At 46.4% G+C, this 22,556-nt stretch overlaps 1 protein-coding gene across 4 annotated transcripts in view; it reads right to left on the bottom strand.

The window, feature by feature from the left end:
- Window positions 1-22,556, bottom strand: part of RBM27 (RNA binding motif protein 27) — a 1,065,407-nt gene that overhangs the window by 529,995 nt on the left and 512,856 nt on the right. For all 4 annotated transcript variants that reach the window (XM_086931662.1, XM_086931660.1, XM_086931661.1 and 1 more), the window contains one exon: window positions 7,121-7,270. In XM_086931662.1, the coding sequence (XP_086787788.1) occupies window positions 7,121-7,270 (150 nt within the window). The remainder of the gene's footprint in view (window positions 1-7,120; window positions 7,271-22,556) is intronic.

Genomic DNA, 22,556 nt, shown 5'->3' with positions numbered 1-22,556 from the left:
AGGTGGAAGGGGATGTTGGAATTCCTGAGTATAGTGGTAAGGGGTTCCATGTAGATATTGAAGAGTTGAGGGGAGAGAACTGACCCTTGAGGGACTCCTCTGGTGACGGGTAGGGGGTCGGATTCAAAGTTTTTGATTTTTACTCTTTAGGAGCGATTATGAAGAAAGGAGGAGAACCAGTTCAGAACCGTCAATTCCAAGCCTGCTCTTTCTTGAAGGACTTTTAAGAGCAGCGAGTGATCGACAGTATCGAATGCGGCCGAAAGGTCAAGAAGAATGAGAAGGCAGCAATGGTCTGAGTCAAGTGATTTGTGTAAATCGTCTATGACGTTAAGGATGGCCGTTTCAGAGCTGCATCCTTTTCTGAAACCCGATTGGCGAGGGTCAAGGAGCTTGATGTTCTCCAAGTGTTGGGTTAGCTGTGGGAGAAAACATTTTTCTAGTGTTTTCGATAACAGAGGGAGGTTTGACACGGGTCTGAAGTTGTTCATGTCTTCTGTGTCCAACCCTGTTTTTTTTTAGTAGCGGCGTGACTTGGCCGACCTTGAGGCAGTCTGGGATAATTCCCGTGCTCAGCGAGCTGTTGATGATTCTGCTCTGTGAGCTTTTTATTAAATTTGTATTGCCTGGAGGAATGTCAACCATTATATGAACTGATCTAGTGAGTATTTTTAGAAGGTATTGTTTACTTGTAAGTTTTAGGACATTAGGATGCTGTTACACTCGGATGTACATAGATTGTTAATGAGCCGCATGTATTGGCTTCCTATGTATTACTTGTTGGTGCTTTTGTTTTTATGTTTGTTTGAGCATACTTTGATGGTTATTTTAACCGAATAAAGTTTACCACTACTACTACTGCAATCAGTGAGTGATAGGTGTTTGTCACCATTACTATCACATTACATGCACATCTGCTGAGTTGGTGTTCATGCTGACGAATGTTAACCCGAGTAATGTGGCTTCTTGTCGTAACAGTTTGGCAAGCAGCTAATATAGAGGGTGTACAGCAAGAGGAAGAGATGACCCGGTTTTATTCCTCTAGGGATTTTAAATATGGAGGTCGAGGAACCGTTGATTCGGATTCTAACTTGTGTATCATGGTAGTTACTGAAGGTCCATGTCTGAAATTTAAGTCTGAAGCCCATACATTTAATCTTGGCTGCCAAGAAAGGCTAGTGTACCTGGTCAAATGCCTTCTCAGAATCCACTGCAAATAGTAGCGTTTCCTACAAAAATTAATAATAATAGGTAGAAGATACCTTGTGTTATCAGAACAATTATAAATCCAGCCCTTGCATATTAATCCGCAATATACTGGAGAAGATTTTGGCAAACAGTCTGGGGTCTACATTTAGTAAGGAAATTGGTCTATAAAAGGCACATAGTTGTGGGTTCTTGCATGGAATAAGTATGGCCGCTATGGTTACCACTTGCATTGTCTGGGGTTTGTTTTAGTGTCTCCTGTTGCACTGAAGAGGTAGATTAGTACCAGTGCTAAAATGTTGCAAAATGTTTTAGAAAATATGGGGTGAATTATCCATCCAGCCCCAGCGATTTCTAGGGTTGGATCTTCATTGGGCCCTCCAATATTTTTGCCAGGAACTCTGTCAGCTTAGGTAGGGTGAGCTCTAAAAGGTCTGTCACACTGATCATGAATGTCTTGTGCCATAAATATGTTCTACTAGAATTCTCTGATTTTAGATTTAATTACAGATGTTGTAGCTGCTAGTGTGACTATTTTTGTTCGTGCAGCAGTGACATGGTTATGTGCGATTCTAGCACTTCTCTTCCAGGTCAGTAGTTTCCCCACCTTTTTTACTTTCTGGCAATATTTCCGTTTGATTCCAAGTAAGGAGTCAACTCAGAGTTGAATTCTGCTTGCTGTAAATTTATGCAAGATCTTAGAGGACCTTGTGTGTTTGTGTTGTTACTCTAGTTCTTTTAACTCTTCCTTGATCGGTTGTCTTTCTTTGCTATTTTGTACTGAGAGAGATATCAGTGTGCCTCAAATCGTTTTCAGTGCATCCCAGAGTGTATTTCAATAGCACCAGTGTCATTGTCCATTATATACGTGGTAACAGATGTCTTTATGACTTTTTTTAGGTGTTGAGAAAAGCGTCTCTTATGCGCGATCTATTAATGTTCTAAGGACCCTTAGGTATTCGAAGATTGGTCATAATCAGTGCATGGTCCGAGAGGGGCTGTTTTCCTATAAAGTAGTCCAGTCTGGAGTATGTTTTATGGGTTACAGAGAAAGGAGTGTAGCTTTTACTTTGTGGATGGATGTGCCTCCAGGTATCTATAAAGCCTATTTCTATTAACCACATCCTACATTCCTAAAACAGAGCACCAACTATCCTGATCTCTGTAAAGACCTATCTAGATCGTTACTCATCACTAGATTAAAGCCCTCGCCTATAAGGATATCTTTGTGTGAGATTTGAAAGGTAACTGGAATAGTCGCCTTAAAAAACCTTTCCTGTCCGCTATTAGGTGTGTATATTGAGCTATTGCAAAAGGATATTCTCCCTTAGAGACTGACAGTTAATCTACCTAGTGATTCAGGCACTGCTTTCTCCATGCTCCCCTTAAAGCAACTAGCCACTACGATGGCCACTCCTCCTTTCTTTCTAGTGTCAAAATATAGGATTTGTCAGGGGAGCCACCTTGAGCTTAGTCTGTGCCAATCTTTGAGTGAGTTTCTTGTACTAAGCAAATTTCACAACTGAATCTCTCAGCAATGATAAAAACGACCCCTCTTAACTGCAACATAAATATCCCATATGTTCAGGCTCAGAAAATTAATGTCCAGAATGTATAGACTTGAGAGTTGTAGTGTTTGTATAATTGTCTTGAATCAAGCATAATGTGTGACGCATCTGGGTGACCAGTTACCTCTATGCATGGTAAAATTATGTGCTACCTCCCCCAAGGCACCCAGAGACAGAATAACCAAAGAATAAGCTTTAAATATAACAGTCACCCACAAATGACTTCTCTAGCCTGTGAGTCAACGAGTTCCTTCTCAGGGAACAGTAAAGGTTTCCTATCCATTACATCTGTGTCTCTTTGAGGCGCCACTACTGCATATCATTGCTTACGTAGTCCTGAGAGCCCTTCTTGCACATGTTTGATCGATGTCAAGAGAACTCGTGACTATTGTTTCCCATTTTAGTTATTCTAGGTCTCACCCTTGCTACTTAGCTGTATTAATACAGCCAGTCTCTCTCTCCCCCTGCTATCTATTTTGTTGCCTTTGTGCTTATCAAAGAGTTTTGGATTCTTTTCCATCTGCCTGATCTGTTAGCGGGCCATCGTGGGTGATGCAAGGGCAGCTTTCTGGTGGCTCTGGAGACAGAACCCAGAACTTCCAGATTAAGGAGATGGTAAGTCGCTTCCACAGAGCACATTTGATATTGTGACCCTTCCCAGATGAAGCTGAGGAAACATGGGTGACCCCAGCTATATTTCATATCCTCATTTCTTTTTTATGTTCAAATCATTTTTATTAAGCAATAACAAAATGATAACGGCAAGAAGGCATCAGTAGAATTACAATCGTATTACAAAGGTGCCACAGTCAAACATGGATTGTTACAAATAAAACAATACATACATATAGTAAAGAAAATAAAGTATATTGAAGACAAAAAAAAAAAAAAAAAATTAAACATCCGTCCGGATCTATAAGTGATCCGGAAGAGAGATTAGATGAATGGATGAGCGAATAAACATTATAAAATACCAACATTGCATTCCCACAGTTGTATATAGTTCCGTAGAGCCCTCCGTCCAAAGCTAGCCATATAATACCATTTTTACTTTGTCGCCCCTGCATTGTGCTTCTAAGGTTGTCAAGGCCAGTGAGCACAGGGTATAACCAGTACAATTCATGCAGCGTGTAAGAAATGGCCCCACTTTTGTAGCTTAATAGCGGAGAGATCATATAAGAAACCTTGCTTCCTTCCATGGTGATTTACTTTATATCAGTGGTTACTTCTAAGAATGTCTCTTTCTGTTGGCATTTATCTGGGGGCTGTTCCCATCTCCCTCTGCTTATGCCAGTTGATGCATGCGATCCAGAACAATATCTTCGCCCTCCATTTTAGGAAGGACTTCCCTAAAAAGACTTTGAACGTATGCCGCAATGTCTCCTTCCTCTTCACCCTGGGGTACTCTCTTGATATAAATGTTCTGCAGTCAAGAACAATTTTCAAGGTCCTCTAGGTGGGTCTGACTAGAGATTGCTAGATTCTAAAGGTAGAGGACTTCTTGGTGAAGGGCTTCTAGTTCTTCTTCCCAGGCATCACCCGCATTCTCAAGAGTTGAAACTCTGTCCCAAATTCATTCATGCCTGGTTAAGGATCTGAGTTTCCTGTTAGACTTCACAGCAAAGGGCCTGAGGATCCCATTCCAAGCCCATAATGAGATTTTCTAAAAATGTGCATGTCACCAGTGCTTCTACGGTTAGGGAGGTCGACCTCGAAGCTAGGGAACCGGGTTCAAGTCTCAGCAAAGACGCTAAACCTCCTGCGATTCTGGGCAAATCACTTAATCTTCCCGTGCCTAACAAAAATGAATGTGTCCTTGTGTAACAAAACTGGTGCTCAGTAAAGTGCTCTAATACCCGATTCGGGTCCAGTTCGCACTATAAAAAACTATTTAAAAAAATAATAAATTAAAAAAAAAAAAGTCTTTTCAGATGTAACTAGCATCCAATTTGTCCCAAGGGTCTTCTTTGGCTGTATTGGTCTGTTATAAGGTGATATTAATGAGGAAGGCACAAGGACCCTTCTTGTTAAACCACGCTGAGCTGCTACTCCCTGCGACTGGGCTAAGGGTCTCTTGTGGAAAGCTGTGCTGCTGTTGTATTCATTTAACGCAACTTAGTCTAAAAAGTAAGTTGCATTTGTCATTTCTCCACAAGGGGAGTGTTTGCTCACAAATGACCATCAAATTATTCTATAGTTCTCTCCTGAGGGGTGGAAGAGGGGAGCAGTATCTCAGTCATCCTACCATTGAACGGCTGTGATTTCTTCTGCACCCCCAATTTTCTTATGGGTTACGTTCCTCTGTATAGATTCTCAACTCTCGCCTTCAGTGTCCTGGGGTCCTCAGATACAGCTGTTGGGCGGCACTGTCTTAGTTTAGAGCACATGCATTCTAGGTCACTTAGGGAAATCTCTTTGGGCCTCGAGTGAAGGCCTAGTCTTAAAATTCTGTCCAGCAGCTGGTCAGCGCCCTGTCTCCTGTGCTGCACCTCACAGCAATACCCCTAGCACAGTCAGTGCATCAATAGTTTGTGTGTCCACCCGGGTCCCTTCCTCCGTGACGAAGTCCACCCTCACATGCAGGTTCAAATGTGGATGTGCCCCCTTCGGCTACTGCTTCTACAGCTCATATGGTCCATCTAGAAGGGACTCAATCAAACCCCTCTGTGTTCGGAGACCACGCAAGATTTTCTACCCGGTGTTGAGGGTCTCCAAAGGACCGCCTGGGTTCCCTAGTGCAGCAGTCAGAGGTGGGCGTGTTCACAGTGTCCACCCTAACATCATTATCTTTCTCTTGTGGGTCGGCTGTGCAACTCATGAGGTCTCACCACTCAGAGCTTCAAAGTATGACAACGTTCAACAGGACTTGCGGCAGTGTTTTAGGCCCCTCTCTCAAGCCCAGGTTTGTTGTATGGGCTCTTTTGTTTCTGGAGGCCCTCTGGGATCTACTTAAATTTCCAGTGGCTGGACAGAGTAACACAGTCTGCATCTCTTCCGTCCGCCATCTTTTCCCCCTACTGATGTGGTTAAAAATAGAAGTATAAAGAGGGTAGAAAAATCGCACACCAGATCATTCTATACACATACTATTCAATCAGAAGTATAAAAGAACATCTTGTTAAAATATTTGAAATAAAATATGGCGTCAAATCTGGAAAATCAGTTCAACATTTAATTAATGTAACATGGTGTTCAGCAATGCAACCGTTGCATAACAGTGAAGTTTAATAAACTGTGTTTGACCATTAAAAGATCAAGGGCAATTTAAAGGTTCAATAAAAGCTGACCAATGAGTTAATAAAATCTCTTCAGAAGGCAATTAATCTGCAGTGGATAGCTGCAGCTGATGTATAAGGAGCTAAGAATAATGCTGGTTGGGAATGAAGAACCTGAACTCTCATCATTAGGGATAGAGACTCAGTGTTAATTAAAGGGACGGCTCCTTCACTAGGGCGGAGGAGCGTCACCCCACAACTTTCTCGCAGTGCGGGAAGCAGAAACATACAATGGTAACAACTTTCAGCTATTACCATTTTATGTTGGGTGGCGGGTGGGCAGGCAGCTGCTCTGCGAGCAGGGGAGAAGTGGTGTGCCTACCCACTCCAGAGTGCACAAAGACGATTTGGTCGCCCCCCTGGGGTTGCCCAAACCAATCATGTGTACTCTGCCCTTCTCCATGCAGGCTGCAATGCCGCCTGCATGGAGAACATGGCCTCCCCATAAGCCCCTGGCTGGGCAGCGTCCGGAACCAATCACAACGCTGCTTGAAGCATTGTGATTGGCTATGGGGAGGGAGCCTGGCTGCCTGCTTCTGCTTCCTGTTACTGTTGGAGGCAGGAGCAGAGAAGATGCGGGAAGCAGCCAGAGGAAAGGTAAGTTTAATTATTTTATTTTTTATTCTTAAATTAACCCCTCCCGTGCCCCCACCTGCGAGCCATGCCGGCCGCGACAGGTGAAATGCAAGCTAGTGCATTCAGGAGGCATTTACTTCCATTAGGCTAAAAGAAGAAAAAGCACATTCCGCACAAAAAAAGCCAATACAGGGCCAGTCATGAGAGTTGAAATTACTGCTGAGTTGCAACTCAGAGTGCTCTTACACGGTACAAAAAGAGCAGTGTTTACTAGCTATTTTCAAAACTATGGCCAAATTCAATTAAAGAATGGATTTCAGAGATAAAAAACAAAGAATGCATGTCATTCCATTTTACAACATGGCTGCAGTGTAAGTTAGAGTAGGCACAGTCCCGATGAGGTATTAGAGCACCTCTCATAAGTGATCCTTAGCTTAGTTTCAAAATCTGTTGCACCATTTATTGTTCATGGAATGGCACTTGAAAGAAACATACCCCTCGGATTAGAGTCCATATCACCAGATGTAAGTCCAATTAAATTTGAACGCTGTGTCAGAGATCTTGTGTAGAACTGTCGGAACTGCGATCGACCGGAGACTGAAATACTAGGAGCTTCTGGGTTGTAGCCATCAGGCTCATACGTATCTGTGCAGAGACGAAAAATTAAATGGGACAAATATTTCTAAACATAATTTCACATGAACATGTTTTTGGAGCAGCAAAGAAAAAGGTGTAATTGAAAAATAAATGAAATGTACGATCACGATTTAAATAAGATGTAACCTTACTGCAAGAAAAGGGAGTAATGTACAAACCTATTTGCAAGTAGCAATAAGAATGCAGATCAAGACCAAGGAATGATAAACTTCAACAAGTGCTAGCCAGCAAGAATGAGCACCCTTCAAGTGGTACTGTAGCCTGTGCGACTGAAAAACAAGTTACTTACCTTTGGTAACAATATATCAGCAAGAAACATAGGTTAGTTATAGATTCCTTACCTTAGAACTAACCCCAGGCGTCAGACTGGATCCGGAAAGTTTTTTCATCAGCAGAACCCCTGCGCGTCGGAAGGTGGTGTCGGTCGACTCTACGTTTGTCGTCGGCGTCGTGGTAGCTGGGATGACGACGCTGTAGCTAGATAACACCGCACTCGCACGCTGATGTCAGTTCTGTACACAACTTTCCACGCCAGAAGCGCAGAGCCATGAAAGACACTGATCACTGGTGCACACAACTAGGGCCCTGAAAGGAAGTCCTTAACGCTAGAAGTCAGTTCGCAGAACGGGGAGGATGGGTGGGGCGGTACGGAATCGATCACTAACTAATGTTTCTTACAGATGTATCATTTCAGAAGGTAAGTAACTTGTTAATCTGAAAGAAACAGTTAGTTATAGATTCCTTACCTTAGAATAGATACCCTTGCAATACCAACCTCAGAGGTGGGTCTGCAAACTAAGTTCACACCAGAAAGTCCTGGAGAACAGAACGACCAAAGAAGCTATCTCTCTAGACTTGGTTGTCCAGGCAGTAGTGTCTGGTGAACGTGTGCAGCGATGCCCATGTAGCTGCTTGACAGATGTCGTTTAGGGGGACTCCACACCCCAAAGCAGTAGTAGCTGCCGTCGCCCCGGTGGAATGGGTGAGCAGCCCCACTCGAGGCTCTTTTTTTGCAGGCTTTGATGCACAGAACGACCCACCTGGAGATGGTCCGTTTGTGCACAGCCCGACCTTTCTTAGCACCCACGTAACCAACGGAGAGCTGGTCGTCCACCCGGAAATGTTTGGTGCGATCCAAGTAGAAGGAAGGCGCACGTTTTGGATCCAGACGGTGAAGTCTCTCTTCCTCTTTTGAAGGATGTGGAGGCAGAAAGAAGGTGTGCAAAGTGAAGGTTTTGCGTTAGGTGAGCAACAGAGCGTGCTTAGCTCGTTAAAAAACCCTGACATGATTAAGTGCAGTGTGACAGTGTCCATTACACAGCAGGATATGCGCTGTGTAGTCATACGGTGATCCAGTAGTCAGGTGTGATTCAGTTGTGATTGGCAACGGTGATATTATTAAATGTGGCTTGCAAATGTGCGCCCCTCTCCCACAGATAATTGGCCATTGCGCCCCATTGCTCCAAGCTGAGACTTCAAATAGGGTGAGTAATTTGGCCCCCCTCATTCGGTGCATTAATCCTCGTGCACCACCAGTATCTCTTACACACGCATCATTATTTATTTTCAGACTGTCTTCAAAAGAACCCCCCCCCCCCCCCCCCCCCCCCCCAACCTGTCTTGAGGAAGACCCGCTGTGACCACCGATTGGGGCATCGGGTTGAAACGTCGACGCTTTTTCTAGATCCAGTACCACCAGGATTCTATACTAGGGCAGATCGGAATCGCTGGACTGTAATCAACATCTGGCCTATTTTTACACCTGTATATATGAAAATGCTTACACTGTATATAATGTTCACCACTTGAGCACTATGCACATTTTGTCACCCATATGCACTTTATGATTTTGTAAACTATTGACCTTGACAGTCTACCTTTCTAAATGTATATATCATTGAATGAAGTAATTCTGATATAAACAATTTCATCAAAACCTTTAATCTCAGGCCTTATTCATTATGTGCTAAGACACCATAGTATTGATCCTTTATTGAATAATTGTGTGTTCGAGAGCTAATTATTATTTTTTAGATTGCATTAATAGCATCCTCAACATATGCTTGCTCTACCCGACAGAACCGCTTTTCTTTAACCTCAAAGGTCGGACTAGGAGGGATTGGAGGCTGCTGCATAGTGGGCTGCGGTGGACTGGCCCGCCCCCTGGCCCCCAGAACCACGGCACTGGTTCGCACGTACCCGGCCGTGCAGAGGCTGAACATCTTCCATCGGCCTATGGCGCTGGGCAGGACTCCCCTTCCATAGCCACGAAAGTGGCGAAAGGAAGACTGCGCTGGGCGGGTAGTGGAGATGCCCAAGAACCTGGCCGTAGCTCGAGAGTCCATAAAGCGCTGCGCTCTAGCGCGTTGCATGCCTTGTCGCCGAAAAGACAACGGCCATCAAAGGGCACATTGATAGGAGTGGATTGGACATCCCCAAAAAACCAGTTGACCTCAAGCAGATGTCTCATCGAAGGGCTACCGACGTGGAAATCGTCCTGCCTAGTGAGTCAGCGGTATCCAGTCCACAGCGGATGGAAACTTTGCTGCGTCTCCCCCCTCAGCGACTGCCCGGGAGATCACGGCCGGGGCCTCCTCCGGGCACTGGGGCAGCATTTGCGCTAACGTATCCCACACAGAGTGGGTGTAACAGCCCAACAAATAAGCAGTGTTTACCGACCGCAGTCCCAAGCTAGAGGAAGAAAACATTTTCTTCCCAAGGTGGTCCAGCATTTTGGATTCCCCATCGGTTGGTGCGTTAAAGAATGCGCCTTTGGACGTGGAGGCTTGGCTGACCAAACTCTCAGGAGTGGGGTGTTGGGAGAGGAAAGTGGGATCACCCGGGGCCAGGCGGCAGCGTCCGGCAATCATCCTGTCCATAGGAGCCCCTGTATTGGGCCTGGAACAGGTGCCCAAAAGGACATCCGTGAGGGCTTCTTTAAACAGTAGAAGGGGCTCCGGAGACCTCGCTGCCAGTTGAAGCTCCTCTGTCAGGAGGTTAGTCCTGACTGCCACTGTAGGTAGCTTGGGGTGGAGAGCCTCGGCCGCCCTACGCAACACCACTTGGCATGGCGCTCCCTCCTCCATAGCCACAGTAGAAGACAACACACCATGGTCTGGGGAGGTATCCAGACATCTGGCTTCCCCAAGTTCCTCTCTCCAGTCTGGGTCATAACCTAACTCGTCGGTTAAAGGGTCCACAGACCCCGACCAGTCTTCCTCTGGCTGCCAATCTGGTCTCAAAGAGCCAGGGTAGAACAGGGGCACAGAAGTACCCATCGGCGTCGGTCGACGCCAGTCTGGCTCTGTGTCTACCTCGAGGTGGAGGCTGGGCTTGACGTTAGCTGGGGACACAGCTGACGCTGGCTGCGGAAGTGGTGCCGGTGTGGAATCGTCGCCGGGGGAGGTCTAATAAGGTCAAGCGGTGCCGATCCGGATTCAGGCGTGGATCCAAGGGGAACCTGCAGTGCCGAGGCCGAAGCGCTGAAGGGCCAGGGCCCACAGCCGAGTCCTCGGGGCCCGAAGACATGCCAGCAGAGTTTGGCTGCCCAAAGATGGCGTGCATCGCTTCATAAAACTGACGAAGCTGGGCAGGGGTTGCTGTGGGTCCAAGGAAGGGGGGGGGGGGGGGGGGGAGGGGGCGGAGGAATGCACGCCCGAGTCAACCCTTCAGGCTCCGCACGCGGAACCGCAGATGGGGCACCACCCGCAACCCCCGTCCCGTCGGCCTCGGACGGGGAGAAGTCGATGCTTCTTCAACTTCTTGTGCTTCAACTTACCCGCAAAGACTTTGGGTCATGGTCCGGCAGTTGGAGCACGGCTTAGTGTTGTGATCATGCTCCAGGAATAGAGGCACACTCGGTGCGGCTCCGTCACCGACATCATTCGGTTACAGGAACCACAAGCCTGGAGGGCAGGCATCTCTTGTGCACCAGGAGTCGACTCCTCGAAAAACTATGTTGACAAAAGGCGAGAAAAAGTCTGTCAAAAAGTGACTGGGGTACCGCTGTCTCCGGACCTGCACTAACTGGTGCGGAATAAAGAAAGAACTGTTGTCAGCGTGCAAGGGTGGCATCTATGTAGTACTGCGAGGTCATCCCGGCGCCGACGCAGACCGCGGAGTCGACCAACACCAGCTTCCGACGCGCAGGGGTACTGATGACGTAAAAACTTTACAGATCTAGTCTGAAGCCTGGGGGTAAATCTAAGGTACAGAATCTATAACTAACTGTTTCTTTCAGAAGTAATTTCTTGCAACCCAGGGTAGGCGACATACTGGACGGTAAAGCAATCAAAACATTTCAAAAACTGCAAAAAATATTATCTGTAGTAAAGTCTTATCTCTACAAATATACATAAACCCTTTTACACCCCTGGCCTGCCTACTTGGGGCTTACCCACGCCCTAAAAAGTGAAAAACACTACTGGATTTATTGATCTGGCATTGATACTAGCAAAACGTGAATTGACAATGCAGAGGAACACCGCTGCGGGACCACGACTGAATAAATGATGAGATGAACTGGTTAAATGGGCAGGACTTGAGAAAGCTGTATTCTTCCGGGAATTGAAATAGGGACGGGGAACCATTGATAAGACTAGAGCATGGGTAACATCTTGTGGATAGTCTACTGGCCCCGGAGGTTGACTCAGATGCACCTAACAGATCGCTTCTTTAACTGGAGAGTTCAGAGGGTGGATGTAACTGACTTTACGGGGGATGCCATGGGTGGGATTTGAAGCTACAGTGGTGAGCTCAAAATTATACTGGTCATTATGGAGGATTCAGAGGGTGGAGGCAACTGCCTTTGCATGGGAGGGCTTAGGTGAGAGGGACAGCTTGGCAGAGGATTATGAAACTCTACATATGTCAGCTTGGTACGGTTAAATGAAGATGGGAGTATTGAGTGTTGATGTTTGTTAGCTGCTAGTTGAAGAGGTCAAGTGGCATGTTTTAATAGGGCATGCACTCAGACTGCACATGTTTGAAGGACACTTTTAACCTGTTTTACTCTCTACTACTACAGTGCACAGATTATTGTCTGTTTCTGATGTACTATGTCCTGGCAGCTTTTTTTTAATATGAAAACAACATTTCATTTAAAATAAACAAAGACACGTCCTACACACAAAAAAAAGAACTGGACTGACATAACAGACTGCACACACAGGAGAATACAGTATCAGAGGCATTCCGCTGCAAGATGATGATATTTATAAACAAAACTGTAATTAATAACAAATCCAACTGACTGCAAGAACTGAGGGTAACGGGGGAGGAGCCGGACCGGCGACCAAGATGGCCGCTCGGGGTCCCGGCTCCGCCGACCTTCTTCCCTCACCGCCCGATCTAGCCGCCTGTCCCGTGCAGACACGGAGCTTCTGTATGTCGGAGGGGGCACTGAGACGCGGCGCCTGACTTTGGGGCATTTCCGAGCTCCGGGGACGGAGATATGGTCCCCCGCACGTTGCGGCCTGCCCGATACCTGCAGCCGGGACCTCACGCTACACTGCTTCCGGCCGCCAGTTGAACAACAGCGGCCATACAGACCCGGAAGACGCCGGCTGACCGTCATGGAGGTCAGCCCGCCCCCGACAGCTTATCCCCAGTGCGTGATCACTGGAGCCCGATACAAGTGGAAGGAACCGTCCCTCTACACCGATCGCCCTCCCCCCCTCCGGGCACAGCTCGTCGGCAACGGGACACTGGAAACTGCTCTTTGTTTCCCTAGCGGTACTTTGTTGGATCCGTGTACAGTTGTCCGAATCCTACGCTCCAGTTCACCGGAGCCGGTGGATGTAAAACGTTGCTGTGGTACTTTTTGGGTTGAGGGGGCCCGTATGTGCCCTTCAGTGGTGAGTGAGGATGGCATTCGCGTTGTGCATTAATGTTGAGGCTCTGGCGGACTACGCTCCTCTATCTGGCGGGGGCCGGCGGCTTCGATGCTCGTCTGAGCTGCGCTCATGTGGTGAGTCTTATGGAAGTGGTGCTTCGATTGGTCCTGGCGGTGGCTGTGTGAATTAAAGACCGGGGGGAAGTGATTGAATACCCCCTGTGAGCTGGAGGGTCACATTCTGGACGTGCTATGGGGATGATCCGGTTACCTTTGGACCGGACGACTAACCCGAGGCCGGCATCAGCTCTGGAAGTCACTGTTTGTGGGGCACATGCTACAGTTCCCCGTGAAGGAGCCGCGGCCGGGTGTGGAGGTGACTCAACTGTGGCCGAGAGGCGAATGTGCTTATTTAAGAGACTCCCTGGTAGTTCTACGTGGAGCGACGCAAGGATAACTGGCTCCGTGTGTGAAAGTGGACTGCTGCCGAGCGAACCGCGCCATGGGACATCATAATAACTTTGGCTTCTCCCGGACTGGCTTGCGTGCTCAATTTGGTACTTTGCTAGCCCGACCCTGCATTACATAGACGGTGTAATTTGTGATTTGAGTCTTGTGGGTCTGTGGGAGTCGAGGGCACTTGGGCGCCATTGTTGCTGCATGGGGGGATTTACATCTTCACCATGTGATTTGAGAAGCTGAGCGGCGACTGCTATCCTGACTATGTGGGTGCTTCCGATGTTTGGTTGTACTTCCGTAGTAGTTGAAACGCTGTGTGGCGGTGGGGTGGGGTGGGTGGGGGGGGGGGGGTGGGGGGGGGTATTGGGGGGGGAGAGGGTCGGGGAACCCGTACTGGGAACCCTCCACATTTCTTCTATCTCCTATCGTGGGGTACTAGTTAACTTCTTTCCTTTCCCCTCTTTATTTCTTCTACCTTAGTGTAGATTATTGTCTCTTTCTCTTTTCTCTTACTCTCTCTTCTATATTTCGGGTTCATATACTGGGCGACAGGCACGCTGCTAGGGGGGTAGGCCGTAGCCATACGCAGGGTATCTACTCCATAGTTAAGATTGTTTTGCTGCACGGCGGGTGAGGATGGAGATGGAGCACACAAATGCAGAAAGATGACCAATGCAGGAGAAAAGTATGAAGAAAGACAGTTAAAGAGGAATGATATCTGCAACAACAGAAGGCTTGTAAGGAGAAGGGTGACACGTGAAACTACAGCACTACATGCCTCGAACAGATGCTTACAGGGTAACATTCCCTTTTCGTGGCATGTGTAGCTGTAGATACGCATGCTGTGCACAGAACTGGAATGCAATTCTCCCCAAGGCTGTGGCTAACCAGAAGATGTTGCAGAAGATTGTACTTAGTACTGCCTGGCCAACTTGAGCTTGGTGCTGTGCTAGAACATTTACAAAGTCGTGTTGGTGAACGTGTGTAGTGTGGACCAGGTAGCTCCCTTACAGATAACAGCTATTGGGGCCTTGTTTTTACAGGGAGCTGCATTCTGGCTTTGGTGTAGCAAGTTTGGATACACTTGACTACACAGCAAGCTACCCCTGCTTTTGAAATGCCACAAACTTAGTGTAGTTTAGTCGCTGCAACAAACAACTGTGGCATCTTATTAAATGATTTTTTCAATGTTTTACCAGGGCCCTCTTTACATCTAGCATGCAATGGTCTCTCTCCTCTACGGAGTCTGGGTGTGGAAGGAATAGAAGGGAGTCAATTGTATGGTTGAGATGAAAAGGCAAAATCACCTTGGGTAGAAACGTTGAGCAAGTTCTAAAGATTACCCTACCAACCTGCAGTTTGAAAAGGGGGGTCTTCCAGTCTGGGGGCTTGGATCTCGCTCACACGCCTGAGCGATGTTACTGCAAACAGAAACTCTACATCCAAGACAAAAACTGGAGAGGGCAAGAGTGAAGTGGCTCAACAGAGGGCCAAGGAGCATTGTGAGAACTACATTGAGGTCCCATGATGGCACTGGGGGTATCCTGGGAGGAATAACTCAAATCCTTACGTAAAGGTTTTAATAACGGGACTCTAAATAGTGAAGAGGTCCCTTTTCTGTAAATAACCTACCACTATATTAAAATATAACCGAATGGATGCGTGAGCCAGGCTTGAGCATTGCAAGTGAAGCAGGTAGCGAACAATGTCTTGCACTGTGGGCATTAGTTGATCAATGTGTTTGGGAAGACAGAAGCAAATAAATATTTCCCCCTTTACAGCATTACAGGCTCAGGTAGTGGGACTACAAGCCTATTTGAGGAGGATCATACATTCAGGCAGCAAATTGAGGTATCCAAACTCTAGGACTTAAGGAGCCAGATCGGAGGTTGAGCTGCCTGGCATTGCGATGTCCGACTGTGCCTTGGTGTTGAGTGAGAAGGGCAAGCCTGTTCGGGAGGTTTTCCTGAGGGACTACAGACTCAAGGAAAGTTGCGAACCATGGCTGCCTGGCCCATATGGTGGCCACTAGCACAAGGGAGGTTTGCTGAAACTTCTGAATCACAAATGGAAGGAGTGGGAGAGGCAGAAAAGAGTAGACAAATATCCCTGGCAGTTCACCAACAGAGCACTACCCATGGACTGTGGGTGTGGAAACCTGGAGGCGGAGCTTGGTCATTTTCAGCATTTGCGAATAGTCTCTGTCGGCAAAACCCCCAATGCTGGGAGTAAATGATCAGGACTTGGAAGAGAAGTTCCCACCTGTGGCCACATCTTGCTGAGCAAGTTTGCTACTCTGCTAGCAGATGTACTCTGTTGTGGATGAAGTAAAGCCAAATGCTTTGTGCTGAAGCCGAGAGATGGAGAGAGTGAGTGCCCTACTGTTTATGCAGGAAATATATGGCAGTCATGTTGACTGTTTTGATTAGAACTGTCTTCTGATGCACCCGGCAAAAGAAAGCTGAACCAGTTGAACTGACAATAACTCCAGAAAGTAGATGGTCTGTTGAAGAGGGTGTTCGCAGACCTTGAATAGTCATGTCCTGACGATGCCCTTCCAACCCCCCAGCCAGCAAGAGATGAGTCTGTGGTGATGGCCACCTGGGGGATTGGGTCTAGAATTGGCCTGCCTTGCACTTAATTGCTGCTATTCCACCACTGCAGAGAGTGAGGAGTGCTGGTCCCAATCAAAACTAGATCCTCCCAGAAGCCCTTCGCTTGTGACCAGTGTGCCGCCAGGCACTCCTGGAGCAGATGCATGTGTAAGCGGGCATGGGGAGTGAAGAAATGGATGCAGGAGGCCATCATGCCAAGGAGGTTCATTACTGTTCTCTCTTTTCACTGATAATTTGGCTGAAAAAGAGGCAGCAGAAACTGGAAGTCTTAATCCCGTGCTAGGCTGGGATAAGCTTTCCCGGTGAATGAGTTTAGTATTACTACCAGGGAGGGGCTGGAGGTGGGGTTTGCTCACTGTTTCAGCTTCGATGCATCCGCAGGCGTCTGCTTTGACCATTATTTTGGTATGAAGGTGTTTTTTGGTGCTGGCACCGAGACCCCCGACGTATTGAGGGAACTGTTAGCATTGAGGCTAGCCAGGTCTTGAGTAGCTTGTTCAGCGCCCGGGTCAGAGTTGCATCTGATGCCCAAGGTTGGTAATGGCCCTGGTACGAAGACAGTGGCATCCTAAACTGTGGGCACGAAGCTCAGTCCCCGCTGTGGTGCGAACTAGTACTCATAGTTGTGGTTTACTGGTGCTGGACAGGTATAGGATGCGGGTCTGGAACCTCAGTATCTAAAGAAGAATTTGGTTCCAGGCTGAAGGAGGCAAATTGTTCAACCTCTCCAACCGCTTCTTTGAGGTCTTACCTAAAGATGTTGGGGATATCTTAGTCTAGGTGTTGTTCCACAATGCTTCGAGAAACACAACAATCCGGAGAGTTGCAGATGGTCTTTCTGGAGCAGAAGGTGAAGCAAGTACAGCAAGAGGTCTGGTCCTATTCCAGTGACACACAGAGGTTACAAACTGCATGTTGGTCTGCCCAAGAGTACTTTGAGTGGCACTACGGACAGTATAAAAAGGGCGTTTTTCCCACCACAATGCTCGCATTCTCAGACACAAGACTCAACGGAATAAGCCCAAGAAGGGAGAGGACCAGAGCGGGCCACCTACTAACTCGAAGACGTGGTTCCCATGGATGGGTGACATCCGAGGCGATTAAACTCAATGCAAGGACTCTCCTAGGCTACCGGAAACAGAGGACTCAAGAGGCCCCGGAGAAGAATGCTATGTGGCGTCAACTCAAAAATACGGCGAAGCACGTCTGAATCTGATCGAACTATTGAGTCGATGCCCACACACACTACCAGTCACAGGAGCAGTCACTATACCTCGAAGAAAAACAAGTTGTACATGTCCAAGTCCACCACTATATGGCAAAAGTATGCAGAACAAGTGTATCTACAGTTACACATGCCACAAAAAAAGATTTCCATACAGATGTGATTACTAACAAGTCAGTGGGTCCTCCTTCAGTAGGTGTGGAGTCCTTAACTCAAAACTGTGGAGCTCTGAGTGAAGGACCGTAATAAGCCTACTGTTATTGTGGAGTGGAGTTTATTACATGTTAAAGAAATTATTGATAAGTGGTTTCACTGGTCAGGGATCTCTGGCCCATCTGTATTGCTAAAATAAAGTGTTGACTCCTTCTCTCTTGTGGGTTTTATAAATGAGCTGCGATCTTTGATCTGAATCCTTTCCTTTGAGGACACATCACCCGGTGGGACCCCAGCTGTGCCTGCAATTTCGCCACATCCTGGTAGGCCTCAGAGTCCCAGGGTGCATTTCACCTCCTTAAGTGTCATCAGCTGCTGTGGGGGGAGGAGTGCTATAAAGTGCTGCCTCTACCCCCCGTGACGCGGGACGCGCGTGGGACATGCCCGGGCAAAGGGCGGGCACGTCTGACCCAGTCGGAGCCAGTAAGAGGCTGGGCCAGGCCATTCCCCTAAGAGATTGATTTTGACTTTGGGATAGATAACGTATATTCTCTTTTACTTCTATGGTTTTGACCCTTACATATTATAGATTGTGGTTAGTTATTGTGAAACATGAGTAAGCGGAAACATAGTAAAGGTCCAAATGTTGTAGGGACTCTAGATGCTTTCCTACAGAGGGCGGAATCAAGCCTTATAAATGAAATAAAAACTTTCTGAATGAAGGTTGTCCCTTGAACCTCAACCTACTCAGAGTAGACTTTCTATTACGCCCGCATTTATGGAAGCTGGTGTGGCAATTGACAACGAGCCCTCCCCTTCATTGGCCAATTCCTCAGCACGAGTTATAATAGAACAAGCAATAGATATTGTTTCTTCCTCACCCTCCGACCCCGAATTCAGTCCTGTTCGGTTTAAAATCACCACCTGAGGTCAAAAGGTTACACGCAGGTTAGACAATATCATAGAACCCCCTCTCGAAAAAAGGAAAGTTAAAAATATACAAAGACAGAACAAATGGGAAGAAGGTGAAATCTGTCATTGGTACGGGTGAACTCCGTGAGGGACCATCGAATACTGCACAACAGAATGAGATTGACAAGCCTACTGACAATATACAAGAGGGGAACTTCTGGGGTAGACTTGAGTCAATGATGATCACCCTCTTGGAACCCATTATGTTAAAGGTAACTAAAGTAGACTTGCTAAGATGGAGGAGTTGGTTAGTAGTAAACATCTAGCTACATTGGCAGATAACACCAACTTAAATGAACGCATTACATCTAATAGGGGGGCAGGCATTGGAGCCGGACCATGCTCTAACCCCAATGGTATTAACCAAATACATTGTAGGAGTAATAATATTAACACTACTACACCTAATACAGATAATCCACCTGTTTGTACTGGGCAATATCCCCATAAGGATTGCCCCCACTATAGTAGCTCCCACTAACCCCACTGCCACAGAAAGAGGAGTTCAGATTGTCAGGGCGAATGGCTGGAATAAAGCAGTAGAGAGAGGCGTAAATTCACAGGAACAACAAGGTAAGTCCTATAGCCAATCACAAAAATTAAATTTGCCCCCAGAAGCAACCACGTATACAGTATTTTTAACATGTCGCCCCCCCCCACTCCACCCCACCCCCCCACCTCACGTCTTAACATTGGTCGACTTTAAGGAACAAGTCCCTCCACCTTTTAACCACAAGGACTGGTTTAACTAGGCCCCTTTTTTCAGATTTTAGAATGGTATGAAGGATCGGGTGGGTCGGCCCTTCTGACAAATCACTGTGTGGAGATTGTGTTGTATTAACTTTTAAGTCACCTCTTTTGGTGCACACAATCTTAGAGAGGGGCAATAGTGGGCCTGTTAATCCCAATGATATACACATACTACCACTAGGATATTTTTATCGTTCATCTTTTAATTCTTCAAAACGTCAAGGTTTTTTGTTTGAGGGAGACAATTACTCGAGAGCTGGGCAGTCTAGATATCCCATCCCAGTTCATAATCGCTTTGATGCCCTGAATTCTTTGGAAGACATTGATTGACTGGAACTTGAGAAACTTGCATATCATAATTGTGCAATCTGTAGGAATGATTATATGGGTAATCCAGGGTCGACTTTAACGGGTAATGACGGCGTTGTCTCTGAACACTATGATGGAAGAGATAGAGACAGAGACGAGGCTCGAGGGCTTACGGACCTGAACATGGAGGCTCAGGTTGATCCCCAGGGTATCTTAGATGTCTTTTCTCCATCTAGATACTTAAACAAGGATCTTGTTGATAGTAATATAAATGAGGTACGAGGGCTTATGGGTTCAAAGAACGAGACTCAGACCGATCCCCAGGGTACTCTAAATGTCTCCTTTCCATCTAGACCTGTAAATGAGGACATACTAGGGTTAGTAACTCACCCCCACAATTGCTCTGATGATGTCAAACTCCCTCTGTGCAAAATTGTCTCAAGGAACATTGCTGGGACCCGCTCTAAGTTAAATAGCCAACTGTGGTGGGAATTTATTTTACAATTTGAGGTCCTGTGTCTTCAGGAGCCATGGTCCAAGGAAGTGATCCATCTGAATGGGTACAAGACCTAATACACCCTAGCAGTTAATGGTTGGAGTGGTAGGGCTAGGGGTGGTTTATGCATGTATATATCGAGTTGCATGAATACAAAGAAAATAACAATGCTTGCCAGTCATGATTATTATCAATTAGTTAGATTGGATTTAGATAGAACACGCTTCAGCGTTTTGGTTAATTTTTACAACAATATTCCCCCAGGAAAAGTGGGAACTGTTATAAAAACCATGTCACAATCTTTGAAATCAGCAGGTAAATGCAAGACAAAAGACAATGTTAATACTGGCAGGGGATTTCAACTGTCCGCTATGTGAGAATGCTGGGGACAAATTATGTGGAGCTCTAAGAGAAGAAGAAGCATGTTCATCCAATTTTAGGCATGCCGCTTTAGGGGAGCAGCTGAATGAACTTATTCTTAGTTTTGATCTGGGATTTGTAAATTAATTATGCCGAATACCAGCCCCTCTACCTTGGATGTTTAACGGCAGGGGACTTTGTTCCACTATTGACTATGTCTTAATATTAAGCAATCATGCACATAGTCTACATTACTTCCATGTCTCAGAAAATTCACTTAGTGACCATTTTCCTCTTTCTGCGGCTATTAGATTACCTCTAGTAAAACTTTTAGACTTAACAATAATAATGATCAGTTGCTGGAAAATATAGCCATTGGGAGCATCAATGGGCACTCTCTTCGATGGGCTATGGTAGATCAGGCAGCACTGATTAAAACAGCGGTGGGTAAATGTAAACTACACATAGAGACATGCCTGAATGAAAAAACTGCCCCTGATAATATTAGCTTCCTTTATGGTAATAACTAATGTAATTAGAGAGTCTCTCATCAGGCGCAAAAAGAGTAACGGATCACAGAATGGGTGGTCTGATTTGAGGTGTACCCAAGTATACTCTCATCTAAAAAAAGAGCAGCATAAAACCCCGAGCAATAAGCTAGAAATAAGGTCGGCTAGAGGGGCATATAAAAAAGCAATAAGGGATAGAAAAGTTATACTGAAGAAGGAGGCAAGGGAGGCATTGCACTCGGCCTCAGAAGCCAAAGACAGTGTGGCATTTTGGAAGGCAATTAGGGCACCATCTTTAACTAGAGAGGCCAGCCCGTCAATTGAGGTAGCCATAACTGAGGAACAGTGGATCAAACACTTTGCTCAAGTATATAACGGCGGAGGGAAATTCTGATATGACGGATAACCAAGCTCAGGAGGTTCATGGCTCAAATCATCTTATAAATCACAAGGAGTTATTGTTCACCTTACAGGAAGCGGAGCGGGCTCTCCACGCACGTCAGGGTGGCAAGGCGCCTGGACCGGACGGGGTCCCCGTAGATATGTTTAAATTTAACATTTCTTTATGGTAGCCCCTACTGGTACAGGTGCTTAATGCCAGCTGTAGTACTGATTTTTTACCTACTTGGGTAAAGTCTACCATTGTGCCCATTTTTAAAAATGGGGATAGACAAGATCCAGGTTGCTATAGGCCAATTTCTTTGCTAGATGCCACAAAAAACGTAGTGGGTAGAATTGTACTGGAACACCTTCAGGATTGGGCTGATGAGAAATCTGCCCTGTCCGACCTCCAATATGACTTCCGGAATGGTGTGGGGACCATTGAGCAGGCCCTAAACCTGTCCCTCTTGGTGGGGAAAATACACAAGGGCTAAGAAAGGGAACCTGTTTTAGCAATTGTGGATCTCACAGCTGTATTTGACCGTGTGAGCCACATTAAACTATGGTCAATATTAGAAGCTATGGGGATTGATGTAAATGTTATTAATTTTCTTAAACGTTTTTATAGTAATGCCAAGGCACGTGTGCGCTGTGGTATGAAGGGTGCGCGTTCGGCTGCTTTCCCGATAAGGAGCAGAGTCAGGCAGAGCTGTGTCCTGGCCCGTTCCTTTTTAATTTGTATATAAATGGACTGGGGGAGGCTCTCCTTAAAGACAACCAAGACTTCCCCCTAGTAGCCTGTCGCCCAATCCCAGCTCTCTTGTATGCAGACGACGCAGAGCTGATGTCTCACACGCAAGTGGGCTTTCAGCGCATTTTGGACAGTTTTTCCCTTATTATGAAAGACCTAGGCTTAAGGCTAAACTCTTCCAAAACTTTTATCATGAGCTGTGGTAATGGCATAAAGAAACACAAGGATATGTATGTGGCAGGACAAAAGATTGGGGTTACAAAGAAATTCTCATATTTAGGCATTCTTTTTGCCCACAGTGACACTTTGGTACAAGTAGTTGTAGGAAAAAAATTGGTACTCTTACGTACTACATCTGCTCTTACGGCTTTTGCCAGAAAATTAGGCAAAAAAAACCTCCAGAGGAGATCATCAAAATCTACAAGGCTAAGTGCATCTCAGCAGCAGTTTATGGGAGTGGG

This window comes from Lissotriton vulgaris, chromosome 7, assembly GCF_964263255.1.
Source record: "Lissotriton vulgaris chromosome 7, aLisVul1.2, whole genome shotgun sequence".
In the NCBI taxonomy this organism is placed as follows: domain Eukaryota; kingdom Metazoa; phylum Chordata; class Amphibia; order Caudata; family Salamandridae; genus Lissotriton; species Lissotriton vulgaris.
Note: the sequence above shows the minus strand (reverse complement) of the source record. Positions and strands in the feature narration are given on the sequence as shown.